The 27,919-nt window shown below is 40.9% G+C and overlaps 1 protein-coding gene across 1 annotated transcript; it reads left to right on the forward strand.

Annotated features, from left to right (window-relative positions):
* The first annotated feature begins 12,585 nt into the window (after positions 1-12,585).
* On the forward strand, positions 12,586-27,905 carry GORASP2 (golgi reassembly stacking protein 2). The gene is made up of 10 exons (XM_084209284.1): positions 12,586-12,712; positions 19,766-19,846; positions 20,564-20,767; positions 21,228-21,314; positions 21,768-21,898; positions 22,486-22,618; positions 22,744-22,867; positions 23,228-23,314; positions 25,210-25,305; positions 26,001-27,905. The coding sequence occupies exons 1-10, from the start codon at positions 12,650-12,652 to the stop codon at positions 26,321-26,323; spliced, it is 1,329 nt and encodes a 442-aa protein (XP_084065410.1). The 5' UTR covers positions 12,586-12,649; the 3' UTR covers positions 26,324-27,905.
* The last annotated feature ends 14 nt before the right edge of the window (positions 27,906-27,919 follow it).

The following is a 27,919-nucleotide window of genomic DNA, read 5'->3' on the forward strand; positions in this document are numbered from 1 at the left end:
TTGGAGGTTTTCGCCCAAATTTGCCGTAAACCAGGACAGTCTCTAGGCTTGTGACAACAAATTATTCTGCAAATACAGGACATCCACAAAATCTTAGAAGTAAATAATGTTTTATATAGTATCTGTCTTCCCAGCATTCCATATTTCTTATCCTTCCTGTGAACAGATCAATAGATGCTTTCAAATGTGTGTATAGAGGAGAGAGAGTACAAGGAAAGCTTCTGTGCCAGGCTGCCAAACCAGTCCCTTATGCCCATCATTGAATGGAAGACCAGAATGTAAGGCTGTTCTAACACAAGGAAAAAACCACCAGGGTTTCTTGGGTACAAATTAAAAAGGAAAGAGAACTGTTACATCAAAGAACAGTCACACAGGGCTAATTTCAAAATAGTATAGTTGTCCAGCAGGCAGAAAGGAAACATACAGTACACTTTTGGCTGTGCTGTTTTACCACTTTTACAAAGTGGTAAAACATTAGAAGAAGCCAAGAAATAATTTGATACCACTTAAGTGATGTTCATTGCATATAGTTTGAAATAGACATCAGCATAGAGTATGTTATTTAGTAGGAATAAATAGAAGTGTAGATGAATATCTACTAGTCCTAACTGCTTACTTGTAGTTTTAGATGCATAAGATTTTTCTGGCAGTAATATTTTTTCATTACATCCACAGGCACTAGGAACCTTTTTCACCATCTACAGCACTAAGCAAAGGGTACTAAGAGGAATTGTGTAGAGAGGTAAAGCTTTCTTCTACCCACTTTTACTTATGTTTATCTACATTAAGTCAGTTTAATTTTCTAATAGTGTTGATGTCTGTAAAATTGCATGTTGGTTTCCTAGGCTAAATAATACAAGTTTCATTACTAAAATAATTTGAAATGGCAAAAGGCAAAGTTAAACAGTGAAAAAATAAACTGCATAGAAACAGTCGTGTAGAAAAAAGTAATCTGAGCTAACAGATTATTCTGTCTCTATGTGATTTGAGTCTGATGTGCTCTCTGAAATGCAGATTCAGCAATCTGAGCAGCTGTTCAGCAGTTACAACAAAGAATACCAAGGATTTAGAAAAATTGAGGCCCATTTCCCTATTACACTGTAAAATGAGGCTTTTGTCTCTAGTTGTGAATGAGAGATGTGATTTGGTAAGTTCTTGTCCACTAAAACCAAGCCATATTCAGACTGAGACAATTTTTAAAAATAAATCAATTACTGTTTGAAAAATTTTTACATAGTAAGTTATGAAGAATCTTCTCATGGAGAACTGGATGTATATTTCTAAAGAAGACCAAATATCTTAATCAGTTCTTATATAAGAAATGAAGAAAACAATATAAAATAATAGATTTAAAGCATGCATATAAAAATACATCAAATGTTAGAAATATTTTACCCAGAGTATTTTGATTTTACATTCTTTTGTTATGTAGTACATATATACAAATAGCTTTTAAGGTACCTTATAAATTGAGGAGCTTTATAATTTCTTTTGTATTTATCCATCTCTATAAACCACGTTGTAATTGTAGCTAGTTTTATGAGTCTGTATTATTTGTAGGTCTCTGGACTTGGTAACATTTTATAAGATGCAGCTGTTGAACTGCTTTTAGCTGGTTCAGTAATGGTTGCAATTGTTTTGCAGTTGACTGTAATTCCTGGGATTTAGTTGGTTTGTTATTTAAAAACAACAACAACAACAAAACAGGAAACCATTGATAAATTACATTCCTCATTTATGCAGTTATGTTGTAATCTGTTGATGGCTCTCTAACAGATCAAGACTTAACAGCATAAATAAAGAGGTAATTTAGAACCTAACATTTAAAAAAAAAAAAAGTGACTTCACCCTGCTGTAATGCTATTGAATTTTAGTGCAGTTACACTAAGGAAAATTAAGGTGAAACTGAATGAACTAGAACCAGGTGCACTGCCCTGGTTCTAAAAGGGATATGACTATAGTAGAAGAAAAAAGTAGTTTAGGGAAAAATAAGGTCAGGGTGATCACAAGAGATGCTCTGCATCCCTTTTGTCAGCCTGCACCTTGGTTTCCAGGTACAATTTCAGGGTCATATTTCATGGCTGAACATCAAACAACCTTACCCTGCCAAACTTTGCTGCTGTGGTACAGCTGCACGTAATGGTATAAGAATGGTGGGCACTGTAATTCCTCTGTGACTACTCAGGTTATATTGTCCAAGACCCTTATTCAGGATCATGTCCAGATTTCTTTTGAACATGTCTAAGGATGAAGAATGAGGATGAATCTGATATCTGGTGTCTCCTATTTTCCCTCTGTATGTGATGGTGAAGCCTGAGCACATACCTGGAAGTGAGAGTAGATTATTTCACTTGCAGTTAGGAGGGAGACCTGACTAGTAAATGAATAAAATCTAAACTACCTTAAAATCTAGAGACCTGCAAAAAATAAAACAAAACAATCCTCCCCCAAACAAACAAACAAACAAACAATCAAACATCTCCCAATCCTAACCAACAATAAGAGATCCAGTGTAAAAGGAGACTAAATATTTTCATCTCCTTTCCAGGCATCAGAAGAATCAAATTTCAAGGTTTAGTTCTATTAATCTTTTCTATTTGTTTAACCTGAACAAATATAATACCAAACATGCTGGAAATATCTCACAGGTGACAAAGAATTGTATTGTGTATTTACAATGGAGAAATAAAATCATTCCCCTCAATCATCTTAATATTTTTGGTAAGGGTTAACCACTGGAACCCTCTTTTACAGAGTCAGGAGTTTCACTAAGAACAGAGAAAATATTGAAGAGGAAGGAGATGGGGTCCTCTGTGCCTGATGTGCTTGGACTTCTTCATGAATGACTGGTATTGACTGAGACAGTCTTCCAAAATTGTGTTGGTGTACTTAAAGTAGTTGTGTTTTGATCTGTTTCAACAGCTTTGCTAACTTTGCACTAAACAATTTGCAATCATAGCTTTTTAAGGCAACTAGAAACTAACCTGTGTTTTTATTTTGTTTTGGTTTTTTTAACTGGATAGGATTATCTAAGCAGTTACCCATATTGCAGTAATTAATTCAAAAGCTCTCTAATATCTGTTTCTCATTATGACAGAGTTAGGTCATGAATTGTGTATTAAAAAAAAAAAAAGAAACAACTATAACAAATAGGAGTCACTGTTCCAAGATGTCTGTAATTTTGCATTTTGACTGCATTTTGCACTGATCAGACTTTAAAATTTCTACCTTCCAGTTCACATTTTCCCAGCTTAGTCCCTGCATAAAGGACAGTTTAAAGATTGAGCAAAAGGGAGTAGCCAGTTTTACCAGGGAGGGTACAAGGAGATAAAACAAGCATAAACTGAGATGAGCTAGAAACCCCCTACAAATCTTACATAGTATACTTTAATAGACAAAATGGGCTTGTACAAAATTGAGACATATTGGAAATAGACCCACTGCCTTTGATATTCTAATATGAAACAGTACAACTCTAAAGCTTGTGTCAGTAGTCCCCAGTCAGCAGATTTTCTGTTTCCCACTGGGCTTTCAGTAGTTATTGAAGAGAAGCAGTAAGAAGAAGCAGTGGGAGAGAAGGCCAGGGGAACAAAACTGAGCACACAGGTGTATATGTGAGAACAGGTCTCCCCTCAACACCTGGATCTGAGAATTGCCTGTAAGTAGGCCTGTGGCTGTAAGCCTGTGCTTCTTCCAGCTCCTGCTGGATCAGGGCCTTAGCCTGCAATTTCTGGTTCTTGCAGCACTCTTATGTTCCTTTTCTAAGCAGTTCTGTGGCTTCCATCAAAGCCAGTGGGTAAACTGCCTTTCCTCTGCTCGTTTTTGGCTGCAGCAATTTCCTGTGCTCCTGTTTGTTAGTCTCTTTATGGCGACCGCAATTTTTCCCCTTCATGCTGACTTAAGTAGGAAAAAATTTCAAATCATCATCTGTTCTCAATTTTCTTCTGCCGTTTAACTCTTTCTATCCTTGATGCTCTTTTGCTTAGCAGATTATTGGCCCAAATCCCTGTTTCAGGAGTGTCTGGGCCTAGGACAACACCCAAGTTTGTGTTGGAGGTTAAAAGCCCCGTGTAACATCTCACAGTTCGCTGAATCTGACACCATATCGAGAAAAGACGCCCAAGAAATACACTTGGTAGGTGATGCGTGTCCCTGGAAACAAACAAAGCATCTTCCAGAAACATCTTTGAAAGTCCTAGCTAATGCCTTGTGCATCACTTGTCTCTAAAGTCACATTCTAACACTATCCCATAAGTCAGCAGGAAGGAAGCCCTCACGGTTAAGGTTCAGTCATTTTATGTGAATAACACCACACTCTTCACAGTGTGTTATAGAATAAAAGCCATACATTCAAGGAGGTATTGCAGGATTCAAACCCCTTGGCTCTAGTAGTGATCTACCCAGAGCAGCTAGAGGAGGAGTCAGTGCCAGCAGGAATGAAGGGGCAGCATCAGAAACTGGCTGGGTCTTTCCAAGTGGTTCTATATCACCAGTCCTGTCAATTGCACTGACACCTGCAAATCCCATCTCAAAATAAATAAAAGCTATTCCAGCGCATCCAGCTGGGCCCACCAGCTCTTGTTTCCCAAACTTTGTGCTTGCTGAGCAATGAATCCGATCTGGTGGCATTAGCAAGGGCCATTGAATCATTCTTGTCAGCAGTATGGGAGAGCATTGTTGTTCTGTGTCATTTGGCTTTCAGTGCAGTGATTTCAGATGACAAACTGCTCATTTGATTTTTAAGCTCAACACATGGGTGACATCCTCAGTTGCTGCCTTCGGGACACTGCAGAAAGCAGGGAGAGCTCCATCTGCCTGCAGTGAAATGGAAACCATGTAGTGAAATGGAAACCATGTCAAACAGATGCTCTTCCAGGGACAGTGATTCTTGTCATAAACGGTTCTTTAACTTAGTTTAACCTATCTAGGTAGCTGTGAAAATGACTTCTGGCCCTTTTTCTCATGCTATAACTCATTGGTTTTTCCTAATTCACCCAGGAAGTCCTTTAGCATTTCCTCTATGGAAGTGGTGCCAAGAGCACTCATATAGCCAGCAAAGGAAGGATTAACCTAAGCTCCAGCTTCTAGCTGCTCTCATTAGTACATGTGAGAGAACAGAAACTCCAATATTTTTTTGGAGAAAGTTTGGGTGCTGTGTTGGGTTGACACTGTTTTCTGGCTAGGGTTATAGGATCTGATTAAATCCTAGGATTTTTCTCTCTTCTTAATTAATTTTATTTGCTCCCTCCACCAAGAGCTCATTAAGAGAAAAGTCACCTGGCTTTAACTCCACCTACAGAATAATTCTACCCAGTAGTATTCTTCTTAGGATTTTAAGGCCATTATTTGAGGATTGCCACTCCCATGACATGTATTACATTACCAGTTTTTAAAATTGTATTCAAACTCCCAAACCTAATCTAAAATTAAATAATGTTCACAAGGAGAGGCCTCCTGCTTTCTCAGGGATGTGATAAATACCAGCAGAACCTCAAGAAATACATTTCCTTGTTGTGGAAGATACAATCCTTCCCCTTAAGACTTGCAGGAAAAGAAGTTATCAGCTATTGAGGCAGAAGAAAATTAATCACAAAAGGCTTCTCAGGGCAAGAAAAGATAAACGACAGGGAGTTGAATGTTGGTTTTGTTGGGTTTTTTTTCTGAAGGGGGGATTAAAAATAACTTAAGAAATGCATAGTTATGGAACCTTTCATATTACATGTCAGGATGAAAACAATTCAAAAACATAACAAAGACTAAAAAGGTCTTTTCCCAAGGCTAAAGCAGATTGAGCTTTCTCTGAGCGAGCAATGTATTGTCTCGAGTCTGGCTGGAAAGAGGCTAATGGTGCTTAGTTTGTAGCTGTCCAGAAGATGGAGGAATGTGCCCTTCTGTGACTAATGAATGCACTTAGGAGGGCTGTCAGAGAGCTGGAGCTCTGTGGGCAGGAAAGAGGAGTATTGTGAACGTGCATAGCCCATGGGGCCAGACCATCCTTGTGTCAGCCTCTGAGTGCAGTATTTGTCCTGTTTATCCCAAATTCCCTGTGATAGTATTTGTTTTATTCCTTCTTTCTGTGAAGAAGGACCTTCTAGGACCTTTGTATTTCTCTCTCTTTCACCCTATTCACATGTCACAGGTTAGCCAAAAGCATAGTAGCCCAGTCAGAGCACATGTGCAGCACAAGACAGTGTTTATAGACCTTTGTGTCAGGCTCAATAAATGGGACCCTGTCAGGACAGGACACTAAAGGATTTAATATTTGACTCATTTTTAAATACAGGGGGTTTGTAGTGTAAGACTTTCTCCAGTACTGATTTCTTCTAGAGAGTCTTCATCAACACCTGTTCTAAACATCCCTCAGTGGACTCTGGCAGTTTGGTAGTACTGTCAAGCTGTAAATTTGCTTTCCTGTCTTACTGCTCTTTTATCTTAAACTGTAAAATTTGAGTTGGGAAACTCCAAAGTATATTTTTTGCTTTGGGGTTTTTTTACGTAGACCAACATCTGTCATTAATGTTTCAGTCTGTACTTTAGATAAAGGGCTCTAGAGAAACTGTAGTTAAAGCAACATGTAGAGCTGACTTCTTAATTCATGATAAAAGAATTTAAAATGCTTTCTAGAACCGAAGCTGAAGTAGTACATATCACTATATAAAGTACTGAGCACCCAAGACACTGCAGAATGGATTCTGTGAATTTCTCATTAGATTTGTTGTATTTAAGAAAACAGGATTTTAAACATTCTTGGTAAATAAAAAGGAGTCCAGCAGCAAATCTTTGACTATCAACAAAGTGCCTTAGTATAAGCAGTTGCCAAAACTCCAGATTTCAGGCTAACCACTTGGGTCAAAAATGACTGACAACTCATGTAAGTATCATGTAATGAATTGGTTGGAAATTACTTAATTGATCCTTCATTATGAACCCTTCTTCACAACAACCCTAGCTGCAGTACTCCCAAAGCCAGCTGCTATCTACAGCTGAATAGCAGCAGGCACATTAAGCCTCTTAAATACTTGCATTGTGATTCCTAAATTGGGTGGCCAGAACCTTCGTCTATGCAATTGCTTCTATAATTAAGATTCTATCTGTGTTTCTATAATGAACCCTGTTTTCAGCTCAATACATTTTAAAGAAACTGCTTTTTTTTTTTAGCAGTGATTTCACATACATTGGGTTATTTCCTGGTTAATAATGAAGTGAATCTTTGAAACATTCTGACATTTGTCATAAACTCTGTGCCCTCTCTTAACCATTCACCAGTGCATCTTTTACTGTGAATACATCTATTTAAAGGTTATTCTCCTCTATTATGTCTCCTCTTCATAATACACTCTGTAAAAATTCTTAACACTATGCTTCAGGCCAGAATTTGGGGGCTGATGTCTGTATAAGATTGGACAACAAGCTAGAGTAAGGATTGCAAGTTTAAAGTAATTATGGAAGCAACAAAGAGAGGACATTGATTTTACAAAGCCCATTCCAATATTCAGGCACACATTTTCAAAGCTTTTTAGGAGCAGAAGACGTCTATTTTTGAGCTTAATCAGTCTTAAAGTCTCAGATGAAACCCCTGTAGCCAGTAAAAATTGTATAACAAGCCATTCTGTCAGAAACCTATGGCTATAATATCTTTAATAGTCAAAGCTGTGCCTCTCAGATCTGTGTGAAAACTACTTACCAGTGTCTAACTCAGAGCTACTGGGTTTCCAGCAGCTTTGGGAAGACAGAGTTTAACTCTATTACAGTCAAGTCAACCGCTTTTATGAGTTAAAGTAATGATGGCTTTAGGTAATTTCCTGTGTCCTATTAATAGGACCTCCACAAATTAGTTTTGCCGAGTTTCTGGTTTCTGAAACAAAAGCCTTGATTCTGGTCTCAACTGACTTGGGGAAGAGAGCTGTAGATTACCTTTACAATTCTCTGATCCGTTGATGGCATCTGCAGTCCTTGGTGCAAATTACAGCAGCCAGAGGAACTGTTCCTGATAATAACCAGAGCATGACAACACTGACTACAGCTCTAACATGTGCCCATGCTGGGAGCTCTGGGGAAAAAGCAGAGAGCAATTCTGGCAGCTATCTGCCACAGAGCACTCCCCTCACAGAGATGCAATGTGCTCGAGCTGATCCTGAATCATTGTGGCCCTTCCCTCCCAATGCAGAAGATTGCTGAGTGTTGCAATAGCACCAATTTAGTTTTCAACTGAGGGCTTATGAGCTCCAGCTCCTTCCTTGCTGGATAGTAGTCCCTCTTAATTGTCTCAGTGAAACTGCTTCCCCTCCCTTCTGCATTACTGTAAATCAGCCATAATGCAATGGAAATTGATAGATATTTAGAGGGGTAAAAAAATGTCAAGTGGTCAAGATTAAGCTCTTTGAGTTTACCATGGTCTTTTGTGCCTCGTGGAGCACCAGGGGAGAACCAGCCCTGCAGCATTCTCACTGGGAAAACTGCCTAAGAACAATTTGTCCAGCTAGTGCCTTCTTCCTTTGCATTTCATTCCCTGTTTAGCTGCATAGCAACTAATGACCATGAAACCAGCTTTTCAAAAGCTCCACATTACTTCTGTACTTAATTAACTTTTAGAGCATCAGACCGTAGTATTTAACCATAACCTGCTGAGTTTCAGGTTTTCTTGTTTGGTCAGACACTCACTAATGCTTGGCTTCCATTCCAAGTGCTTCACTGTTAATGTCTCTCAGCATTCACACATGGTCTGATCTTTTCACAGCTGTTCCCAGGAGCAGGTCAAGAACAGGTTCAGCCTCACACCCCCTGACATTTGCAGGTACGCTGACCATTGCTATCTTATTTCTTCTCACATTGCATCAGTTCCAAAGCATCTGCTGCTCCTGGTCCCCATTGTCTAAAACTGTGGGGAGTGTTTGTGAGTACTCCTGCAGCCAGTGCATGGGTGTGTGGCTTCTCTGTTGTCAGCAGGCTTTTACCAGCAGTTTCTGTGATCTGGAGCTACATTTTTGTTTTTGTAGAGCTGAAGGGCCTGTGCTTTAGGTCTTCTGTTACTGTGAAGTTCTAAGTATTGTGGGTGCACAGCCAAGTGGATGCCTTCCAAGTAAGAGTAGGTTGTTCCCTACGTGCTTGCAAAGGAGATAAAATCTCCTTGGGCACTGCTAACATACAGCTTGATCTTAGCCATACATCAGACACTTTATGGCTCCTACCAAGCCCAGTCCTGCTCTGCTGGGACTGAAGTCAACAAGCAGATATTCTGACCTGCAATTCCTCATATTGGGCATTACATTAAGAGCTGAAATTAATGAGGTCATATATTGATTAGGGGATAAAACTAAGAGTTATATTATGACCCATCTGCTTCTTAGTCACTGCACACTGCTGCTCTATTTCCACCTGAAACTGTAGCCTTCCATTAGTGTTTGCTTACTGGGACAATCTCTTTTATTACTGCAGGCCTTCCCATGACTCTGGCAGTATTCACTTAATTTAATTTTAAAGGCACCCATTAATTAAAATTATTCTATTTACTGATTCTTAATAATGCCTCAGAAGCTTTTGTTGTGGTGTGCATGTCTATGTTTGAGCTTAAAACCGTTTCTGCTATAAATCATAATTTTCTGCCTGTCTTAGCCTCTAAGTGATTTGGGTCAAATAGACTGATTTGTTCACTGTAGCTCCCTTCCTGCCACACATGCCTGGGTTTCTGTCCATTTTCATTCCTGTTTGCCCAGCACCAATAATACAGAAGGGTTAAAGGAGAAGAAAAGAAAGCCCAGTTGCTTTTCTTCATGCACTGCATATCCTGCTCTGCAGAAGGAGGCTGGCCCCGCTGGAAGCATTTGCAGCACATCCTCTGCAAAGGTCAGCGTGGCTGCTTCATCTATTGCAAACTGGATTTTAGCCAGCAGCTGTAGCTGACAGTTTCAAGAAGGCCACTTCCCCATCCATCTTCCTCAGACAATTGTGAGCAGTCTCCAAACTAATAATTCATCATTTGCACATGTGTGCCTTCTACTTTGTTATTTTATTAACATATTAGAAGGGCTCTGCTTTATTTATTAAATTCATTATTATTCTTATCAAATGATGACATGTTGTTAGCCAGGAAGATGCACTTGCTATCTCACAACTAATTATTCCAATTAAGTTTTCATGATTCTACCATAAAGCACAGCTCATTAACTTTAATTACTTTTGAAATGCAGCTGCTGAGATACAAATGTAAAAGAACAGGTAGGTTATATTTGTTAGTTAATTTCTGCAAATGGGGTTTGTTGTCATTAGGTCTTAAGTGATACTTTCAGGCAATCTTGTTCCCTCATTCTAAGGTAAGATTTGTCTTTTTTGTCTAAGAGGGTTCTAAAATTCTTTTGGTTTTTTTACAGACTAGCCTTTGCCATAGAACATTGGATCAAAGTCAAAGATATTTCTTCAAATAAACCTGTGTTTTTCAGTTAAGCCCTTAATGGGAATTGACAGACAACTACATGGCATCTTCCTTTGCTGAAGTGGAGCAATCCCAGAAAGGGTGACAGCACTTTGATGGAAAGCCAAGATGCTGTGGTAAGGCAAAAGTTCTGAAGAAAAAGAATTCCAGGTCTTGCAGTGATGTATGTAGTTTATGTCTCTAGGGAGGGGCCAGGTTCAGATTTCTCTGAAGGGTTGAGCAATTGTCCTGGTTTGGCTGGGATAGAGTTAATTTTTTTCTTAGTGGATGGTTAGAACAAAACATAGCTGCCTATTTTTGAGCTCATCACATGCAGCCATGAAGCGTCTACAGACCTCCTGAGGAAGAGGGAGATGGGATCTCTTTGTCGCTGTGAAAATAAAACAAACTGACTGCTGGTGCAATGGTACTGACTGGGTCTCAGAGGGTGTAATGTGTGAGCAGACTCAAGGGCCTGCAAAATCCCTTGCCTTGTTTCACCACCAGAACCTTTAGGAAATGTGAAGGGCATTCCTCCTTTGATAACACTTCACTCTTGCAATTGCAGTGAGTAGATATGGTTTGTATTTCCTTTCACTAACAGCTGGATGCAATAGCTGCTGCAAATTGCCAGAGTGCTCTTCCTCAGCCCCTCAGCCACCTCTCAATGGTCACAGGAGCAGAATTCAGCCAGAGAAGTGTTACTGCCAAAGACAGGGGTGTTTTTCACCTTTAAGTTTGTACGTGGTAGGTTTGGCTTTGCTACTTACTGGGAACTGTGTAATTAGAAGTTAGGTTCATAAAATCAGCACTGTGTGATTTGGCCAGTCCCAGTTTTAAGGCTGTTTACTTGTTTAGAGGCTAAATGGAAGCGTGTGAAAGGCTAGTACTCACATCCCAGATTTTCAAATGCATATTCATCAAAGTGGCAAGTTTTTAATGGCAAAACACTGATACTCTTTTTGGTCCTGGTAGAACCAAAAAGGACCCAAAGACCTTATAGTTTTGCTGGGCAGAAGTATAAAGATTTTTCTACTTTTCCAAAGAAGTAAAATTTTTGATCTTTTCTTTACAGTTTTCATTGACATGGGAAGGGGCTTCTAATAGGTATTTTGCAGTGTCTATTTTGTGGAGTGCAGAACTGGCCATGCCTGACAAGAGTGCTGGAGAAACACTGTCTGTCTGCTCCAGTGGAAACAGCTGAGCACAGTGAGGTGGTTCAGGGTGGAAAGGGGCTGGTCATCTCTGCAGGAAACACCGGGGTCAATCCCAAGCACAGTGAACAAAGGCTTTTAATACTAAGCAGTGAAGCACTACGATAATACAGAGGGAAATTAGTCCAGAAGTGAACTACGCTAATCTGAATATGCTTTCCATACTCCATTAAGAATCTTAACACTGTGCTGCGGTTCACTACAAAATAGTGTTTCAGCGTCACTAAAAGCCCACTAAAAGCAGCATTCCTTAAAGGGGTGACCTCTCTGGGGGTCTGCGGGATCGGAACCCGGACGCGCTGGTCTGCATGGGCAAGGTATGAAAAAGCCTTCCAGGAACAAAGAACTCTCGGAGAGGGAAGATCTGAATCTGAGACTCGTAGTGCCCTCTGATACCCCACCGTCCGCCCGCTCCGGCTGCCCCGCAGGCTCAGGGCAGGCTGTCCCTGCCGTCACTGCCGTCACTGCTGCCGTGGGACGCGCCCGGCGGCTCTCCCGCTCCGGCGGGTCTCTGCCGCTGCGTGTCGCGACAGCGCCGGCAGCGAGGACCGGCCCCGTTATCGCGCTGAAGTTTGCGGTGCATGCCTGAAACGGGTTAATCCAAAATTCGGCCCTTGGGCAGCATTTCTCGCTCTCTGTACCGGGGCGCTGCTCCTCCCGCTTCAGCTCCAGCTCCAGACGGGTTCTTGCGCTGCCGGCGCCGGCTCGGCCTCGCAGGGGCAGCGGCGCTCGGAGCTCCAGAGAGCTGTGGGAGTAGAGAAGGCAGCAGGTTATGACCTTTACGTTCTGCGCACTTATCATACCTTATTCAAGCAGCTAACGCTAATCAATTAATCAACTCTTCCCGTCTGGCACCGTCGGCGGCCCCCGCCCCGCACATGGCGCCGCCGCACTCGGCCGCCAGGGGGCGGCCCGGCTCCAGCCAGGAGCGCGCGGCCGTGGCCCCTCGCGGCCGCCGTAGGGCCCGCCCGGCACCGGGCGGGGGCAGCGCGCGGTGCCACGTCCCCGTCGCGGCGCGTTTGCGGCCATGGGCGCCTCGCAGAGCATCGACATCCCCGGCGGCGGCACCGAGGGCTACCACGTCCTGCGGGTAAGGGCGGCGCGGCCCGGCCGGGCGCCCCGGACACTCAGCCCGGCGGCGGCCCGTGGGCGCGGGGCCTGTCCCGCCGTGGGGCCGCGCTGGAGCGCCCCGGGGGCTCCCGGGGCGGCCCCGCCGCGCTCCCCGCCCGGCCCCGCGGACGCGCTCGGGCAGCGGGGCCACCGGGGCTCCGCCGCGGCTCATGGGAGCGGTGAGGTGCGCCGGGCCCGCGCTGCCGCTCCCGAATTGGGGAAGTGTGGAGGAAGAATTGGTCCAGAAGAAACAAATCCCCGGGCCGGGCCGGGTCGTGCCGCCAGGCTGTGCCTCCCTATGACCAGGCCAGGGCTGGCGTCTGGGAGGCGATGCTGGGTTTGGGCAGCCTCTGAGGGCGAGGCGGCCTCTCCTCCAGCAGACGCTGTTCACAGCCCAGCCCGCGAGTCTGGGCTGCGCTCAGGTGCTCCCGGGATAGCGCCTCAGGCTTGTCCTGGTCGCTGCATCATGGACTGGACTGGACTGTGGCTGCTGGCACTCCGCAGTAGTTCAGGGGTGTCGGATCAAGGTGTTCACATGACAAAATACCTGAGGGCTGCGCATCCAGTGAAAGTATTATTTTTCATAGGTACATTGGTTTTGTATACAAAATACCTTATTAGGCTGTATTCTTGAGGTTCTGTGAGCAGCGTTCTGAAAGCCCTTCCTTTTGTTTTCAGTGAGCAGCAGAATGGCTCCCGGGTGGTGCTGTGCAGTCTGAGGCACTGGGGTGCAGGGATTTGTACTTGCTGGAGTCAGTCCCTGCCTGCAGCACGGTGCCTTTGCCCCCGGAGCTGGAGTGGGAGTGCGCTCACTCTGGGTGCCGTGCTGGGCTGGTGTGTTTGTTGGAATTGGAGCCTTTGGGATAAGTTCTCTGCTTTTGAGAAGCACATACTGATGTTCTGATCAAATCCAAACATTCTGTTAAAATTTGTGTATGGACTAAAGTCACAGTTTAAAAGGGTTTTTTCCTTCCTTTTAATATTAATGGTATATAAAGGTCTAGCATTACTAATTTATGTTAGTCCACTTTGTCTTCTCCTTTACCCCCACAAAAACTTTCCTGCTGGTTGGTAAAACTGGCAAAAGTTTTTTGCTTTTTTTAGCATAGTACAGTGTAAATTTCATTAACTTTTTGCTTTGGAGACTTGTAAAACCAGTATCTACTTCGCAGTTAGAGTATCAGTTATATCAGATTTATGAGCTCATACTGTCTGATTAAAGCATGTTAATAAATTGAGATTAATCTCTTTTATGAAGTAGAATCTACTAATTTTTTCTTGTAATCTTGGTTGGATCTGGCGCCTTTTGTTTTCATTTAGGCACTTTTTTGTTGTGATGTTTTTGCTATGACCCAAAATTGAAGTCTTTGATTGCCAGCCTTTGTAAATGTAATTGAGAGGTGCACATTGAAGGAGATGATTTCCAAGAGGACATCCTTATTTATATAAAACGCAGGAAAGGACCTGCCCGCTGTCGTAAAAAGACTGATATCTCTATTTTTCACTGCCTTGTCTTCTTACTGATATCCCGAGATATCACAATAATGTGATTACTATTGGTCTGTGGACAAATCTTAAACTGCATCATGATCCCAGCCTAACAGTTATAATTTGGGATGTTTTTATTGAAATGCATGTGGCATGCATGAATGTGACTAGAATTTCTCTCTGTAGTTTTTCCAAGTTTAATTTTCCAGTTGCCATTCTGTAGTAAGCTTGTTACAGACAGCACTGGGCTTGCACTGGTAGAGGAGCTCTGCAAGTGCTTTGTCTGCATGGATTGACCTTCAGGAGAACTTGAGGTCAAGCAAAACTGCTCTTTTGTTCTAATTTACTCTCAACTACATTTTCCTTCTGAGCTCAGTACTTTAATGAAGTAAATGAGAATGGTAGAAGGAAAACAGCAGTAGTCTTCCAGTGTTACAGATCTAATTCGAGTAAGATCAGATTTCTTTGATAACACCAAACTTCTGTAAATAATGTAAAGTGATTGTTTAAAAGATTCCATTACATGTGGGAAAATTAGAGAAATGTCAGAAAAAAAAAATCAATTACTGGAAGACATTGTTTGGGTAAGGCAGATAAATGAAAATATGTGTTAAATGGCCATGAAACAAAGAGATTACATTGTTCAGTGTGACTGTAGGAGCCAAGCACAAGTTGCCAGAGGGATGAGCAGACTGAGACTGTTGCAAGTTACAATTTTTTACAGTGAGACTTTTAGACTGTACATGCTGTCTCCCCACAAAACTAATAAAAGGTCTCTCTCTCTGCTCACTTCAAACAGGAACAGAAATACATGCAGCAAGTGAGCACTACCATCATTAATTTTCAATGTAAGATTTGCAGATTACTTAATTCTTTTGGCTACTTCTGCTGATATTCAGTGCAATATTGCTTTCACTGTGAGCTTTATCAGCATTGCAGTTGGAATGGGAATTAGGAACCCTCCAGGGTGAGGCACTGTCAAAGGAAAAGAATTTCATCCTATGCATACTTGACAGCAGAAGTTGCTCTGGGTTGCATTTTTGGTGTTCTAGACATTAAAATGTCGGGGGTGTTTTTTTGTTTTTTGGGGGGGGTTGGGGTTTTTTTTGGTAAGAGAGAGAAAAAGTTGCCAAGTGTTCTGTTGCCCAAGTCTCTTCATAAGTAGACCTAGTAATTAGTCATTTGTTTGAAGCAATTCTCCTCAAGTTTCCTTTAACATAAGGTGTGTGGCTGATTAGACCAAGTGGCTGACTCTGTGTATTGCTCAGTATGTGTTTGTTTTTGCTCTTCAAAACAGAATTTTGAGTAATTTTCTTGTTCAGCAGTGTGAAACTGCTGTAGTTTGCCCAGGCTGATGGAGTGACCTGACAGTTTGATGATGTCACAACATCCCAATGGCTGGGGCAGAGTGGCTGGAAAGTGGCCCAGTGGAAAAGGTCCAGGGGTGCTGGTAGACAGCAGCTGAACAAGAAAGCCCGGGGCAATCCTGGCCTGTATCAGGAATAGTGTGACCAGCAGGGCCAGGACAGTGATTGTCCTCCTGTACTTGGCACTGGTGAGGTCACACCTCGAGTGCTGTGTCCAGTTCTGGGCTCCTCAGTATGACAGATGTTGAAGACTGGAATGGGTCCAGAGAAGGAGGAGGAAGCTGTGAGGAGCAGCTGAGGGAGCTGGGGGTGTTTAGCCTGGAGAAGGAGCTCTGGGGAGACCTCATGGCTCTCCACAACTCCCTGAGAGGAGGGTGCAGCAAAGTGGGGGTCAGCTTCTTCTCTTAGGTAACAAGTGAAGAAACAAGAGGAAAGAGCCTCAGGTTACATCAGGAGAGATTTAGAGACTGGATTTTCGGAAAGGATGGCCAGGTATTGGAATAGGCTGCCCAGGGAAGTGGTTTCATTGCCATCCCCAAAGACATTCAGAACACGTGTAGGTGTGGCCTTTGCGTTAGATTTAATGGTGGACTTGACAGTGCTGGGTTACTGGTTGGACTCGATGTCTCTATTGTTAGAAAATCATGGTATTTACCCATACAGGTCTGTGACTTATATTTCTGAAATAACAGCTGGCTTTCAGAGAATCAGGCTTCCCAAGCTGCTTGGGGGTGGTATCTTGCCTGCAGTAGCATCTGTTGTAAATTATATTACTTATTTCTCAGCAATTATTCACTTACAAAGGCAAGTTACTAAATTCCTACCTGGGGCACCCAGCAAAGCTGCATAAAGCCAAATTGCTCGGGAGGCACAGAGTTTATGCACGTATCCACAGAATCTTTATTATCTCCATCCTTAACAGAGGTGGAATAATTTGTGTCCTTGTATTTTCTAAGGTCCCTGGTTATCCTTTGTTGCTGTAGCTCCTGGAAGAGACTCCTGACCACAGAGCTTGGAGCAGAGAGCTGTATTGTGCATTTGGCACTGTGTGGTGGTGATGAATTGGGCAGGTGGTGACTGAAAGTAAGATGGTGTGACAAAACCTGTATGAGGTCAGTGCTATTGTCGTACAGGCCTGAGCCTATCACTTCTTTAAGGAGGAGACTTTTCATGTGGAATGAACTCAGAATTTCTGGGTGTCATTTCTGGGACTGCCAGGTGTAAACATGCTTTTCCATCAGTGAAGGTAGGCCAGGGAAGTAGGAAACTTTGTGACAACCTGTGCATGGCAGGATGACAGAAGGGATGTGCATACCTGCTTCTGAGGTGTGATTGACACAACTATAAGGGTTTAATTTCTTTCAGCTACAGCTTCCTGGTAGTTTTTACATGCTCACTTAGAAACAAACCATGCAGAGGTGTTCAGGATTGTGATGCGTTTGGGGCAAGGAGTTCAATGTCTGAAGATACTTTCTGCAAACGAATAATTTAGAACTTGGAAACTCTCTCAGATTTGGTATTCTAAGTAAATTATTTATCCATCCCAGGTGTCAGTGAGCTTGGCATTCATTGATGGATGCTGAACATATGTAGTTCTCATTTATTGTATGAACTCCACCTTCTTTCAGAAAGTAGTTGTATTGAATGCTGGCCACTCTTGGCTCACAGTGTTCAGGATATAATCTCTTGGAGGTCATTAGGGAGGGATATTGTCAGGATGCAGGGGGTTTGTTGTGATTTTGGTATGGTTTGGTTTTTTATTTCAAAGAAGTTCTTAAAAGTGGAGGAAAATCTCTGAGTGAGATGAAGTCTGGCCTTTCATAATTTCAAGGCCATGACATATATCCAGTCCCGAAAATCTGATGTGTTGTGCTGGAAGTACTGATTGTTAATGCTGAGGTTTAACTAACACATGTTACATCTTTTTTCCCAGAAACTGTTTTCCCAGAAAGTTCTGAAACCATCTGCTGATTTAATTTTGGTATAAAGCCTGCATGTCAGGTTCATTAAAAACACAAACTATAAGTTCCTGTATGACCTATGCAATAGCTGGTGGAATAACAGAGAGAGAGATTTTTAGAGTATTTTCATGTCACTTCTCTAAACTGAGGGAAGAACAACAAACAGCATAAACTCATCCTAGAATCACTACTCAAACCCAGGAAAGGAGAGGAGGTTTTGAATGACTTGATTACAAGAGAAACTGCATGTCTGAGAATACCATTATGGATCATGTCTATAGGAAAGCAGAGTTTTTAATTCTTTCACAAAACTGTTTAATCTCTCTTTGACCAGGAGGTCTCAAGTATTCAATGTAGTAAGTAAATGCTTTCTATTTGGGAATTTGGGAAGAACAATTCATATAGTGAATTTTAGCCTCTCTGTGGCTTTTCTCCTAAGCTAAAATTTCTTTTTGTGGAGGCTGTCCTCAGGTAGCCATATATTATTGCAAGTTTGAAGAAACAGTCCATAAATGCCAAAGCCAAATCCACAGTGTGCTGGGGGTTTCTGTGCAGCTGGAGCCAGGGTGTCTGCCCCATGCAGCTTCACTTACACTTCTACCTTATTACGTGGTGCACAGTTTGGTGTCTGATCTCTGGCTGTTCTTGGTGAGAGGCGTCTGGAACAGGCAGGTTGAGTAAGTAACATGGAAGCAATAGCTTGGATCTCTGTAGAGAGACTGTGGGGTATTTGGGGATGGGAGATGTGGTTCCATATACTTAGTACCTAGAGAGGGACAATACCTGTACCCCAGCTGTGGGACATCATTTCCAAGGAGCATACAGACATCTCAAAGAGACACTTTTACAGACACACTTCAAGTCCTAGTTAGAAATTATAAATGTGGACTTCGGGGATGTTATTGTTGCCTCAGTGATTCTTACTACTTTGGGATGTTGTTGATTTCTTACTTTTTTGCTGCTTTACAACTCTTGGACAGCAATCAATGTGTGTGTGATGTGACTCTGGAATTGCTAGTTCCAGACTTAGGTTATGTGACTAATGTTCTACGCTTTGGGCATCTGTTACCCACAAGTAATCTGAGTTTTTTACAAGCTCTGATTTTACAAACATGTTGGGCAGAGATAAATAAAATTCTAGAAGAACAGTTTTATTAGTAATCAAGCACTTTTAAAATTCCATATTAGAATATTTTGTTCTAGATAAGAAAGAAAATATTAAGAAAATTCAGTTCCTGCAGAATCAGGCCAGTATGGAACAATCAAATACATTTTTACCACTTCTGTCAGGTAAAATAATATGTAATGTAAGGAACTGCACTGTAAAGGCGAATGTTTTTGTAGATCTTTTTGGAAGGTGATTGTAGTACATAAAAGAAGAAGCTAGTGGATAAAATGAATCAGCTTCCACACAGAAAAAGAGTGTCCTTGCCAAAAAAGCTGTAGGAAAAATCTGACAGCCATGTTAGAGTTACTTTTCATTGTCAGCAATGCAAGCAATAGTGAAAAAATAACATTGGCAAAATGTCTCTCAGTTACTCCATTTGGAATTACAAGCATACTTTTAGCTACTGGGAGTAGTGTGTATCCAAAACTTAGGCCTTGTCTTAGTGGAGGGGTTAAATTATTTGAGCTGCCATGGCTGCAAAATTGCATGTCCCTTTTCCTGCACCTTGAAGGTCTGTTAATGAAATCACTGGTTGCACAGATGCCCTCTGTGTCTCAAGAATGTCACCAGGTGGTGTTTAATCAGGAGATAACAGCCTGTGCTTACAGATGTGACTCTCCTATTCCTTTAGTAAGCATAAGATAAAAAGCAAGGTCTAATGTTGGTACTACTGTGGAAAGACAGTACTTTTTAACCAACCTTTTCAGAATTCATTAACCTTGTTTTTTCACTATAATCTCCTTTCTTGAAACAAATACAGCTTATCTGATGCAGCTGTTAAACACTGCTTTTCCCAGGGAGTGGCTACTGCTGTGTGTCATTCGTCAATTTATAAATTACTAATTCTTTTGAAATATCTGTATTTTATTTTTTTTTAAGGGAGGGATTTTTTGGTTCTATAGATTATATTATTATATTTGAATATTTTTAAATTATATATGCAAACATTAGTAGCTTCTAGAACTATAGTTGGCAAAAGCAGAAATACAATTCTAATCTATGAATCAGCATTGGAACACTTTTACTAAATTCTTGTTTAACTTTGTTAGGTACAAGAAAACTCCCCAGGGCATAGAGCTGGACTGGAGCCATTCTTTGATTTTATCGTGTCCATTAATGGTTCAAGATTGGTAAGTGTGTTGCTGTTTTATAACTTTGAATATAAACAATGTGTTGAGAATCTGATACTTGTAGGTAAACCAATGGATTTGTTTTATTTAAATGTATATAAAATATTTCTTCTTACTTCAAAATGAGGAAGGCAAACTGCATCAGGAATTGATTTCCTTCACCCTGTAGGAACAGTTCTGTTGAGTTTAGCTGGAGGATAAGACAGACATGCTCTCTGCAGACATCTGCACCAAGACAGAATTGCCTGCTGATCCACCCCTCATGGCTCATGCTAGTGCCCTCCTAGTTCTGTTTGCTTCCATGAGAACTGACAAACTTCCCATAGTCCAAAGAGGCTGAGTGAAAAGCTGCTGTCAGAGCTGTTGGCCGGGCAGGAGGCATGGGGGGAGCTTCTGCTATCGTCAAACAACAGACCATCATAGCAGCGGAAAACACCAGCTGTGGGAAGCTCTGTGCCAGTATGCCTGGATTCAAGAAAGCCTCTGAACCAGCTGGAGTGTTTTCTTTTTTGGAAAGTATGACCTGTTTCTGTGAAGTTCCAGGGGTTTTCCAGAGTTGTATTCTAGAATTGTGAAGGGACTGGAAACTTGTTACAAAGCAGCTAATACATGTTCTGCTAATGTGCTGTGTAGCACCTTTGGAATACAAGTGTTGCTGTAGAACTGAATGCTTGTTCTGTCAAACATTGACCCAAGCTCTTTTTTAAACATTTGTAGAATAAAGACAATGACACACTCAAGGACCTGCTGAAAGCAAACGTTGAAAAGCCTGTAAAAATGCTTGTGTACAGTAGCAAAACACTGGAACTGAGAGAAACATCCGTAACCCCCAGCAACATGTGGGGTGGGCAGGGCCTGCTGGGAGTGAGCATTCGCTTCTGCAGCTTTGATGGGGCCAATGAAAATGTCTGGCATGTCTTGGTACGTATGGACTTGGAAGTATTCTTATTACTGGTTTTCTGTCTTTCTGTTGAAAAGTAACTTGCATGGGATGTGCAAGGCAACAAGTCATGAGATCAAACTGGTCTCATTGATCATACTGGCTTTGATTTTCGATTTGGGAAGACTTTTGAACATTCTTTGAACCTTCTGTCAGGCTTTGAGAATTCTCTACAAATTCATTTCCCACACAAATGTATATTTGTGACTGTATTGTCAAGTCTTGTATTTAAATGAATGGGTTTGTACAATATTCAGAGATACTGTGTTTGGTACAACAGAACCATATGGAAAGGGACTGCCATAAGCCAGTGTTTCCTTAGTTCGTTACTGTGTTGAAAACTTGACCAGTTTGTCTGACACTGAGCTCGTGCATTATCTGTCTGTTCTGCTGTACCCTGACACTTATATAGTGTTCTGTAACTTTCCATCTTAAAACTAGGAAGTGGAGCCAAATTCTCCTGCTGCATTAGCTGGACTTAGACCTCATAGTGACTATATCATTGGAGCAGATACTGTCATGAATGAGGTAAGTATAAAAAAATAAGGTCTTTATTTTTTAAAAACCAAAAACCCAATTGTACCAGGGCAGTTTGAAACATCCCTGGCTCTGTCACTGTTCAGTGTGAATGTAAATCAGATGCAAAGAGGAAGGAGCTCTGGCACGGTGGCTCTTCTTAAAGGCAATCCTGGAAATAAGAACTGCTCTTAAATGTCTTCATGAAGTCAGATCTAAACTTTTGTACTCTAAAATTAATATTTTGAATAGCAGATTTGAATTCTGCGTTGTACCACGTCTTCTGAGTTGTGCTAGCAAAACACATTTTAAAGTTGGCCTTTTGATAAAACAACAGCGCTGCAAAAACTGCAACGTGGCTGTTACCAGAGTCTATTACAGAAAGTCAGGACTAGGATGATCGATCTAATGCCAAATGATAAAATAAGGACAAGAAAGCCCTTACTCCTTTTTATCTTTTTGCAGTCTGAAGATCTCTTTTCCCTTATTGAAACACATGAAGCAAAACCATTAAAACTTTATGTGTACAACACAGACACAGATAATTGTCGGGAAGTGGTGATTACTCCAAATTCTGCCTGGGGTGGAGAAGGCAGGTAAGGAGACAATGTGTTACAGGGGGATGGGGCAACTTTCTTATAGCACCAGCCTGAAAACTGCTGGATTTAACTTTTCCATAAGGACAGGGAAAGAGGGTTGTTATATCAAAAGTGTTTCTCCTCAAATTATCTATTTACTTGAAATTCAGACACACTTACTAATGAGAGGGGTGTAAATCGGTAAATTAGCTAGTGCAGAAGTGCATAAAGTGCAATGGTTCCTTCTGCATTAAATTCCAAATAGTCATTAGCTTGTGGTATATCCTTGAAGCCAGAACACAGCACTGCAGGTAACAACTGAGAGTTGAATTCCAAGCTGTATACCTGGTATAGCTACTTGGTTTAAATAATAATGAATTTTATTTTGTGCTGAGTATTTCTTGCTAAAGCTACAGAATTTCTTTTCAATTGTTTTGTATTGATTATTTTTCCATAGAAAGTGAGGCAGTGTGGGGGCAGGAGGGTAAAGTTGTACAGCATTTACCTTGAAACTTGTTAGTGTCTTGAGTTGTTCATGCATTGCTTGCTATAGTTTGTAGCTGTAAATTCACTTACCCAACTTAAAAATCTTCATATTTTAAAAGCCTAGGATGTGGCATTGGTTATGGATATTTGCATAGGATACCTACTCGCCCATTTGAAGAGGGAAAGAAAATTTCTCTCCCAGGGCAGTTGCCTAGTGCATCTCTCAGTCCCCTCAAAGATGGTTTCACAGAGGTAAGTTGTGATCCCTCTCCTTTGCCTTGGTAAAAATGGATAGTGATGTTTATTGCTTTTCTGCCTCTCTTGGTTCGTGTAGAAACAAGCCCTAATGATACAACTTTCTTTTCTCTTTCAATAAGGTTCAGCTATCATCAGTTAATCCCTCAACCACCCTCCCTCCTGGGTCAGCAGGCCTTGAGCAGAGTCTCTCAGGACTTTCTATTAGCTCACCTTCAACTACTGTCAGTAATGTTCTCAACACAGGTTGGTATTGTAAGGAACTGAGCTGAAGTGCATGGCTTTTTTGACTTTTTTGTTCTCACAGATGTTTCTAATTAATTTAATAGATGGCAGAAGAGAGAATAAAATTTTCTCCTAAATTTTTCTCAACAAAAAAGGCTAATGTACTGGATTTGTGCCTTACTTGCTTACAAAATAGTTGCAAACAACTTCTATTAAAAATACCATGTGTATTTCTTAGAATACTATTTAGCTTATCAGCATTTTAATGTTAAGGCAAATAGTAATTCTCCTGTAAGCAATTATTTATTTGTACTCCTTAGGGAAAGAAGATGAAATGTTGTATGCTTAAAATCAATGTTGTTTCCCTCTGTACCCCACCAGGTGTTCCAACAGTTCCATTATTACCACCACCAGTCAGTCAGTCCCTTACCTCTGTGCCACCAGTTAACCCAGCAACTACATTACCAGGTGCGTAGGTAACATTTCTCAAAACATTTCTGAAACAAAAATCTTACAGGAGCAAGGGAAGAGAGCTGCCTTTTCCACTGCTCTTTGGGGAAGGTATGACTTCATACAACGTCTGCATTTCATGTAAGATCTCTCTTTATGAAACCTCTACAGTGTGAAGAACTATTTTTCTTGGAGTATGTTCACAGCATGTCTGTGGCACAGAGGAGTGACATGGTAACAAGAGTTGCAAGTTTACCTTCCAGGGTTCCCTGCACAGTGGATGCAGTATTCAGGATTTCTCAGGAATGTTTTGCTTTGCTCTTTGCAACATTTTAGGAAACCCATTTTTAAATACTCAGCTTGATCACTACTCTAATATAAATACAGGGCTAACAATATAGAATTTATGTTGTAGTTACTGTTTCTGAACTATATAGGACTTTAAACTGGTATAATATAAGTAAGAGTCTTTCTACACATGGTTGTTTCCTGATAATAATGAACATTTCAAACACTAGTATTCCAAAAGTATTCACGAGGGGTAAAATAAGGATTGTGTAGGATTTTGCTGTGGCTCTGCTGTGCTGGTACAGGACTCGAGTGTGCCTTCCAGGACACTGAAGGAGTTGTATTTTATGTTTTGCTTGTTATGAGACAAGTAGATAAAGATATATCCATATATATACAAAATGCTTGGAGGTACAGCCTCTAATGCTCAGTGCATGCAAACAAGGGCAGAGAGCTCTCACAGAAGCTGAACTTGTTAGTAGTTTTCTATTTTAACTAGGAAGAAAAAGATTATTATCCTTTTCTTCCCCAGATGCCTAATCCACCCCTTCCCTAAACTCTGCAAATACAAGGTTTCTGTTTACCTTTTTCTCTGAATAGTATCATTGCCTTTTTAAAAGCAAATTAGAATATTTCTTGCAATTTGCATGGACATACTAGTGAAATTGTTCTTACTAAATATACTGGAGGCTTACTGAATATAATGGAGGCTTAAAATTTGAGTGAATTTGTAATAAAGTTTAGCTTTTTTCAGACTTTAAAAAAAAAAAACCAACAAATTTGCATATAGCTGACCTGAAAGTTCTTTTAATTAGATTATGTCAGCCTTCATGGCAAATGAATTCATGGGTAGGTAAAGATGGCTGGGTTTTAATCAAAATCTCTATACAGTGGCCTTACTTTAAGACTTTTCCCCTCTCTGTCTTCATACTGTAGTATCAACAGTTTATTTCTGAATTAGCCTTTTCTGAAATAAACACAAAGTACAAATAGAGCCCTTGTCCTAGAAATGAAGCTGTTCTAAAGTGGAAAATTCAGGAACAGGAGGAAAATTGCATAGCAAACACAGTGATGGAAGGGCACATGTTGCATTCATTGTATGTTTCTCTTCTACTTTCAGTCCTTTCTGGCTTTGAAAGTTCCTTTGTCTTGCCTTTTGATGTACATTTTTGTGATTAACTCTAGTCATGAACTAAGTAGAAAAGACTGCTAAAAGAGTGATCAATATTAGGGATCAGGTAATACTGTGTATTTAATCATAGTATTATTGTTTGCCACTCACATTGGGAATGGAGAACTTCTGGTATAGTGCTGTGGTGAAACAATTACCTTTGTTGAAAGCTGAACTTGGAATGCAAACCTTCTAATTTTGAAATAAGATTCTGCTTTCCTCAGAAAAATCTGAAAGGTTTGGGATTATGGATTTGCTAGTCCAGATTTCCTGCAGTATGTATCTATTCTCACTGTGCAACTTAAAAGCTGAAATTCAGGTGAATTTGCATTCTCCCATGTAAAAATTATAATTAAGATTTAAAGCACATTTTAACTTATCAACAAGATCTAAGAAACAGTTAGAAAAAGACAATTTTAAGTTTGCAGCTGTAACTGTTCCACTCTTCTCTTAGGTCTGATGCCATTACCAGCAGGGCTTCCTAACCTGACTGATCTGTCCAAACTTAATTTACCTGCACCACAGATTGTTCCAGAAATGATACAGCCTGGTATGTGCTTCTGCAAACTGAAAATCTAATTACAGAGTTATCCTTGACAGTCTAATTTAGACCATTTGGGGGAGTCCTGAAGGAGATAAATAAAATGTTTGCCTGAGATGGGAGTGGATGTTAGTGCCCAGATCAGGTAGATGAGGAATATGTCTTTAGGTAAACCAATTCTAAACTTGTGTCTGTGTTTAGATGTTTCATTTTTTATTACCTGATTTATATCTCAGAAGATCTTGTGCCAAAAGTGAAAGTATATTATTTTTGGGTAAAAGAAAATATGAAATGTTTCCTTGTAAGATAGCTGAGGAGATTGGAGCTCCCTGAACTGAATGCCAGAATTATGAACTAATATTAGATTTATAGTTTTGAATTCAGCAGAACTGCTGAAGGTGCTCATGGAGCAAGCAAAAAGATATTTGAAGCTTGTGTGTAATATGGGTTTTGCTAGCTTCTTGTTTCTGACCGTTTCAGTGAAGGCCAGAAAAACCTAGTCCTCAGTGTTAATGCATTAAATACCTAGTCTCCTGGGGAGGTACAAGAAACCTTGAATTTACTCTGATTCTTCAATTCTGAAATCTGAAAAGTGTCAGGCTTGACTCAGAGCCTGCTGTGTCAGTGCTGCACAAACACCATTTTAGCTGTCTGTCCTGTGCAGCAGCTCACTGCCTTTTTTTTTTCCCCTTTTTTCTCTTTAGGTTTGCAACCCCTTCCCCCCTTGCCACCTCTGCATCTGATGGGAATAACGCCTCTGTCAATGCCACCCAAGTGTGTTCCTATGCTTCCTTTGGTCACAGAGGCATCTACAGTGCCTACAGATTTGCTTCCCTCTATTACTCAAGCTGGAAGCTTTTCCATCAACCCTGGCACTCCTGAAAATGTAGAGGAGACCTCCTCTGCACTCACCTTGGATAGTGCTACTCCAACTTCCAAGGCAACTATTGTTGACAGATCAAATGAATCCTCTGCAGCTAATGAAAAAACAGCTGGAATCACAGATACACAAGCTTCTGAATCATAACTCCAGATCACTTTCTTGGATTGGCTTGGTATTTATTTAGCCATGGGATACATATTTGAAAAGCAAGCTATCATTAATTTCATACTAGTTTGTACTTAATCTTTAGAAGTCCTGTAAATAATATGGAGGTATAATTAAAATAAAAGGGGATTTATAATGTGGGGGGGGGAGGAAGAACTTGTATGTTACCAAAAAAAGTCAAGGTGGTAAATAGAGTTCCACTGCCAAACTCTGAGGTATATGTTTTTAATATAGGCTGACAGCCTTACCCTGCTAGGCTTGTCCTTGCTTATAATTAGCGATTTTTGCTTCTGACAGAAATGAAGCGGGTCCTGCGTGTTGACATTTACGTACCATAGTTCTTGTTCTTTGCAAGTATCTTGTTTCTACAGTGGGGATGAGAATGTTTAGTCTGAGTTGTAAATTTTAACGCTGCAAAACTTCCACCTAAAGATATTTCTGTTCAAATTGCTGAGTGGCCTGTTAACTGACATGTTGTTATTCAGCTTGTACACAAATCTTTGTCTTTAAGCTCTTGAGAGATGCTCAAGCCATGTTTCGTGACTACTGCTGCGTTGTTTCATACGCCCACTGTAAAACGGCATTTGGAAGGGAATACATGGAATGTTAAATGTAGCACACAATTTGGCACTTCATGACTACTGTAAGATGAATTAATGGATTAAGCATACATAGAGCAATAAATTCCTGGAATTTTATTCTTTGTGTGACAAAATAGCTTTTTTTTTTTTAAATGGTTTAAATCTCATTTGACTCTTTAGCTTAGTTCTCTCGAGCACAGATCTCTGAAAGGGCCCCCTTCCAGAGGAATGGATCCAAGAGGGAATGCCAGACATCTTAATGGCAGGCAGGATCAGCACTTGTGGTTAAATCCATTGCAGCAAGGAGTCATTAAATCTGCCTGTATGATTCATACTTGGCTTTTTAAATTCATATTTAGGACAAAAATTGCAGATTAACTGTAGATGATACACTTGTAGAAACTGTTATGTGCGCTGTACTCCAGGTGATAGCATTTGCTTTTGTTATCAGGTACAGTTGATGTGGAAAACTCTTCTGTGCCACTCATCCTTCTGTATTACTGGGATTTCATTTATATGTGGTTGCTACAAGTATGTGCAAACTTACCCATAGCATCAGCAGGCTTGAGCTGAAGTCTGTCTCAACAGTTGTGTAATTAATTTTGGCAATGTCGCTTGGCCTGAGCAGTGTTCGGAACAGTAGTTACATCTGACTTCTGATCATAATGATAATCTCTCAAATAATTAGTTCAAGTGGAAGCCTTATCGAAAACCTGTTGTCCTGTCTTTATCGCTGTTTGTCTTTCCTCTGCCCCACTGCTGCACATTTCTCATCATCTGTTATGGCAAAAGCCCGTGTCAAAGACAGACCCCAAATACTTTTTCATACTGTAAGCAGTTTCTTTTCTCAGCGGCTTGGAGTGTGAAATCCCTCTGCCTTGTTAAGTAGGGCACTTGCTGTTTCTCAGAATGTATTTTTTATTTACCTTTGTAAATCCAGTGTCGTATACCTCAGAATTAAACCTTGTCATGAGAAGAAGGATGTTCCCTCTTT

This window comes from Fringilla coelebs (genome assembly GCF_963513975.1).
Source record: "Fringilla coelebs genome assembly, chromosome: 7".
In the NCBI taxonomy this organism is placed as follows: domain Eukaryota; kingdom Metazoa; phylum Chordata; class Aves; order Passeriformes; family Fringillidae; genus Fringilla; species Fringilla coelebs.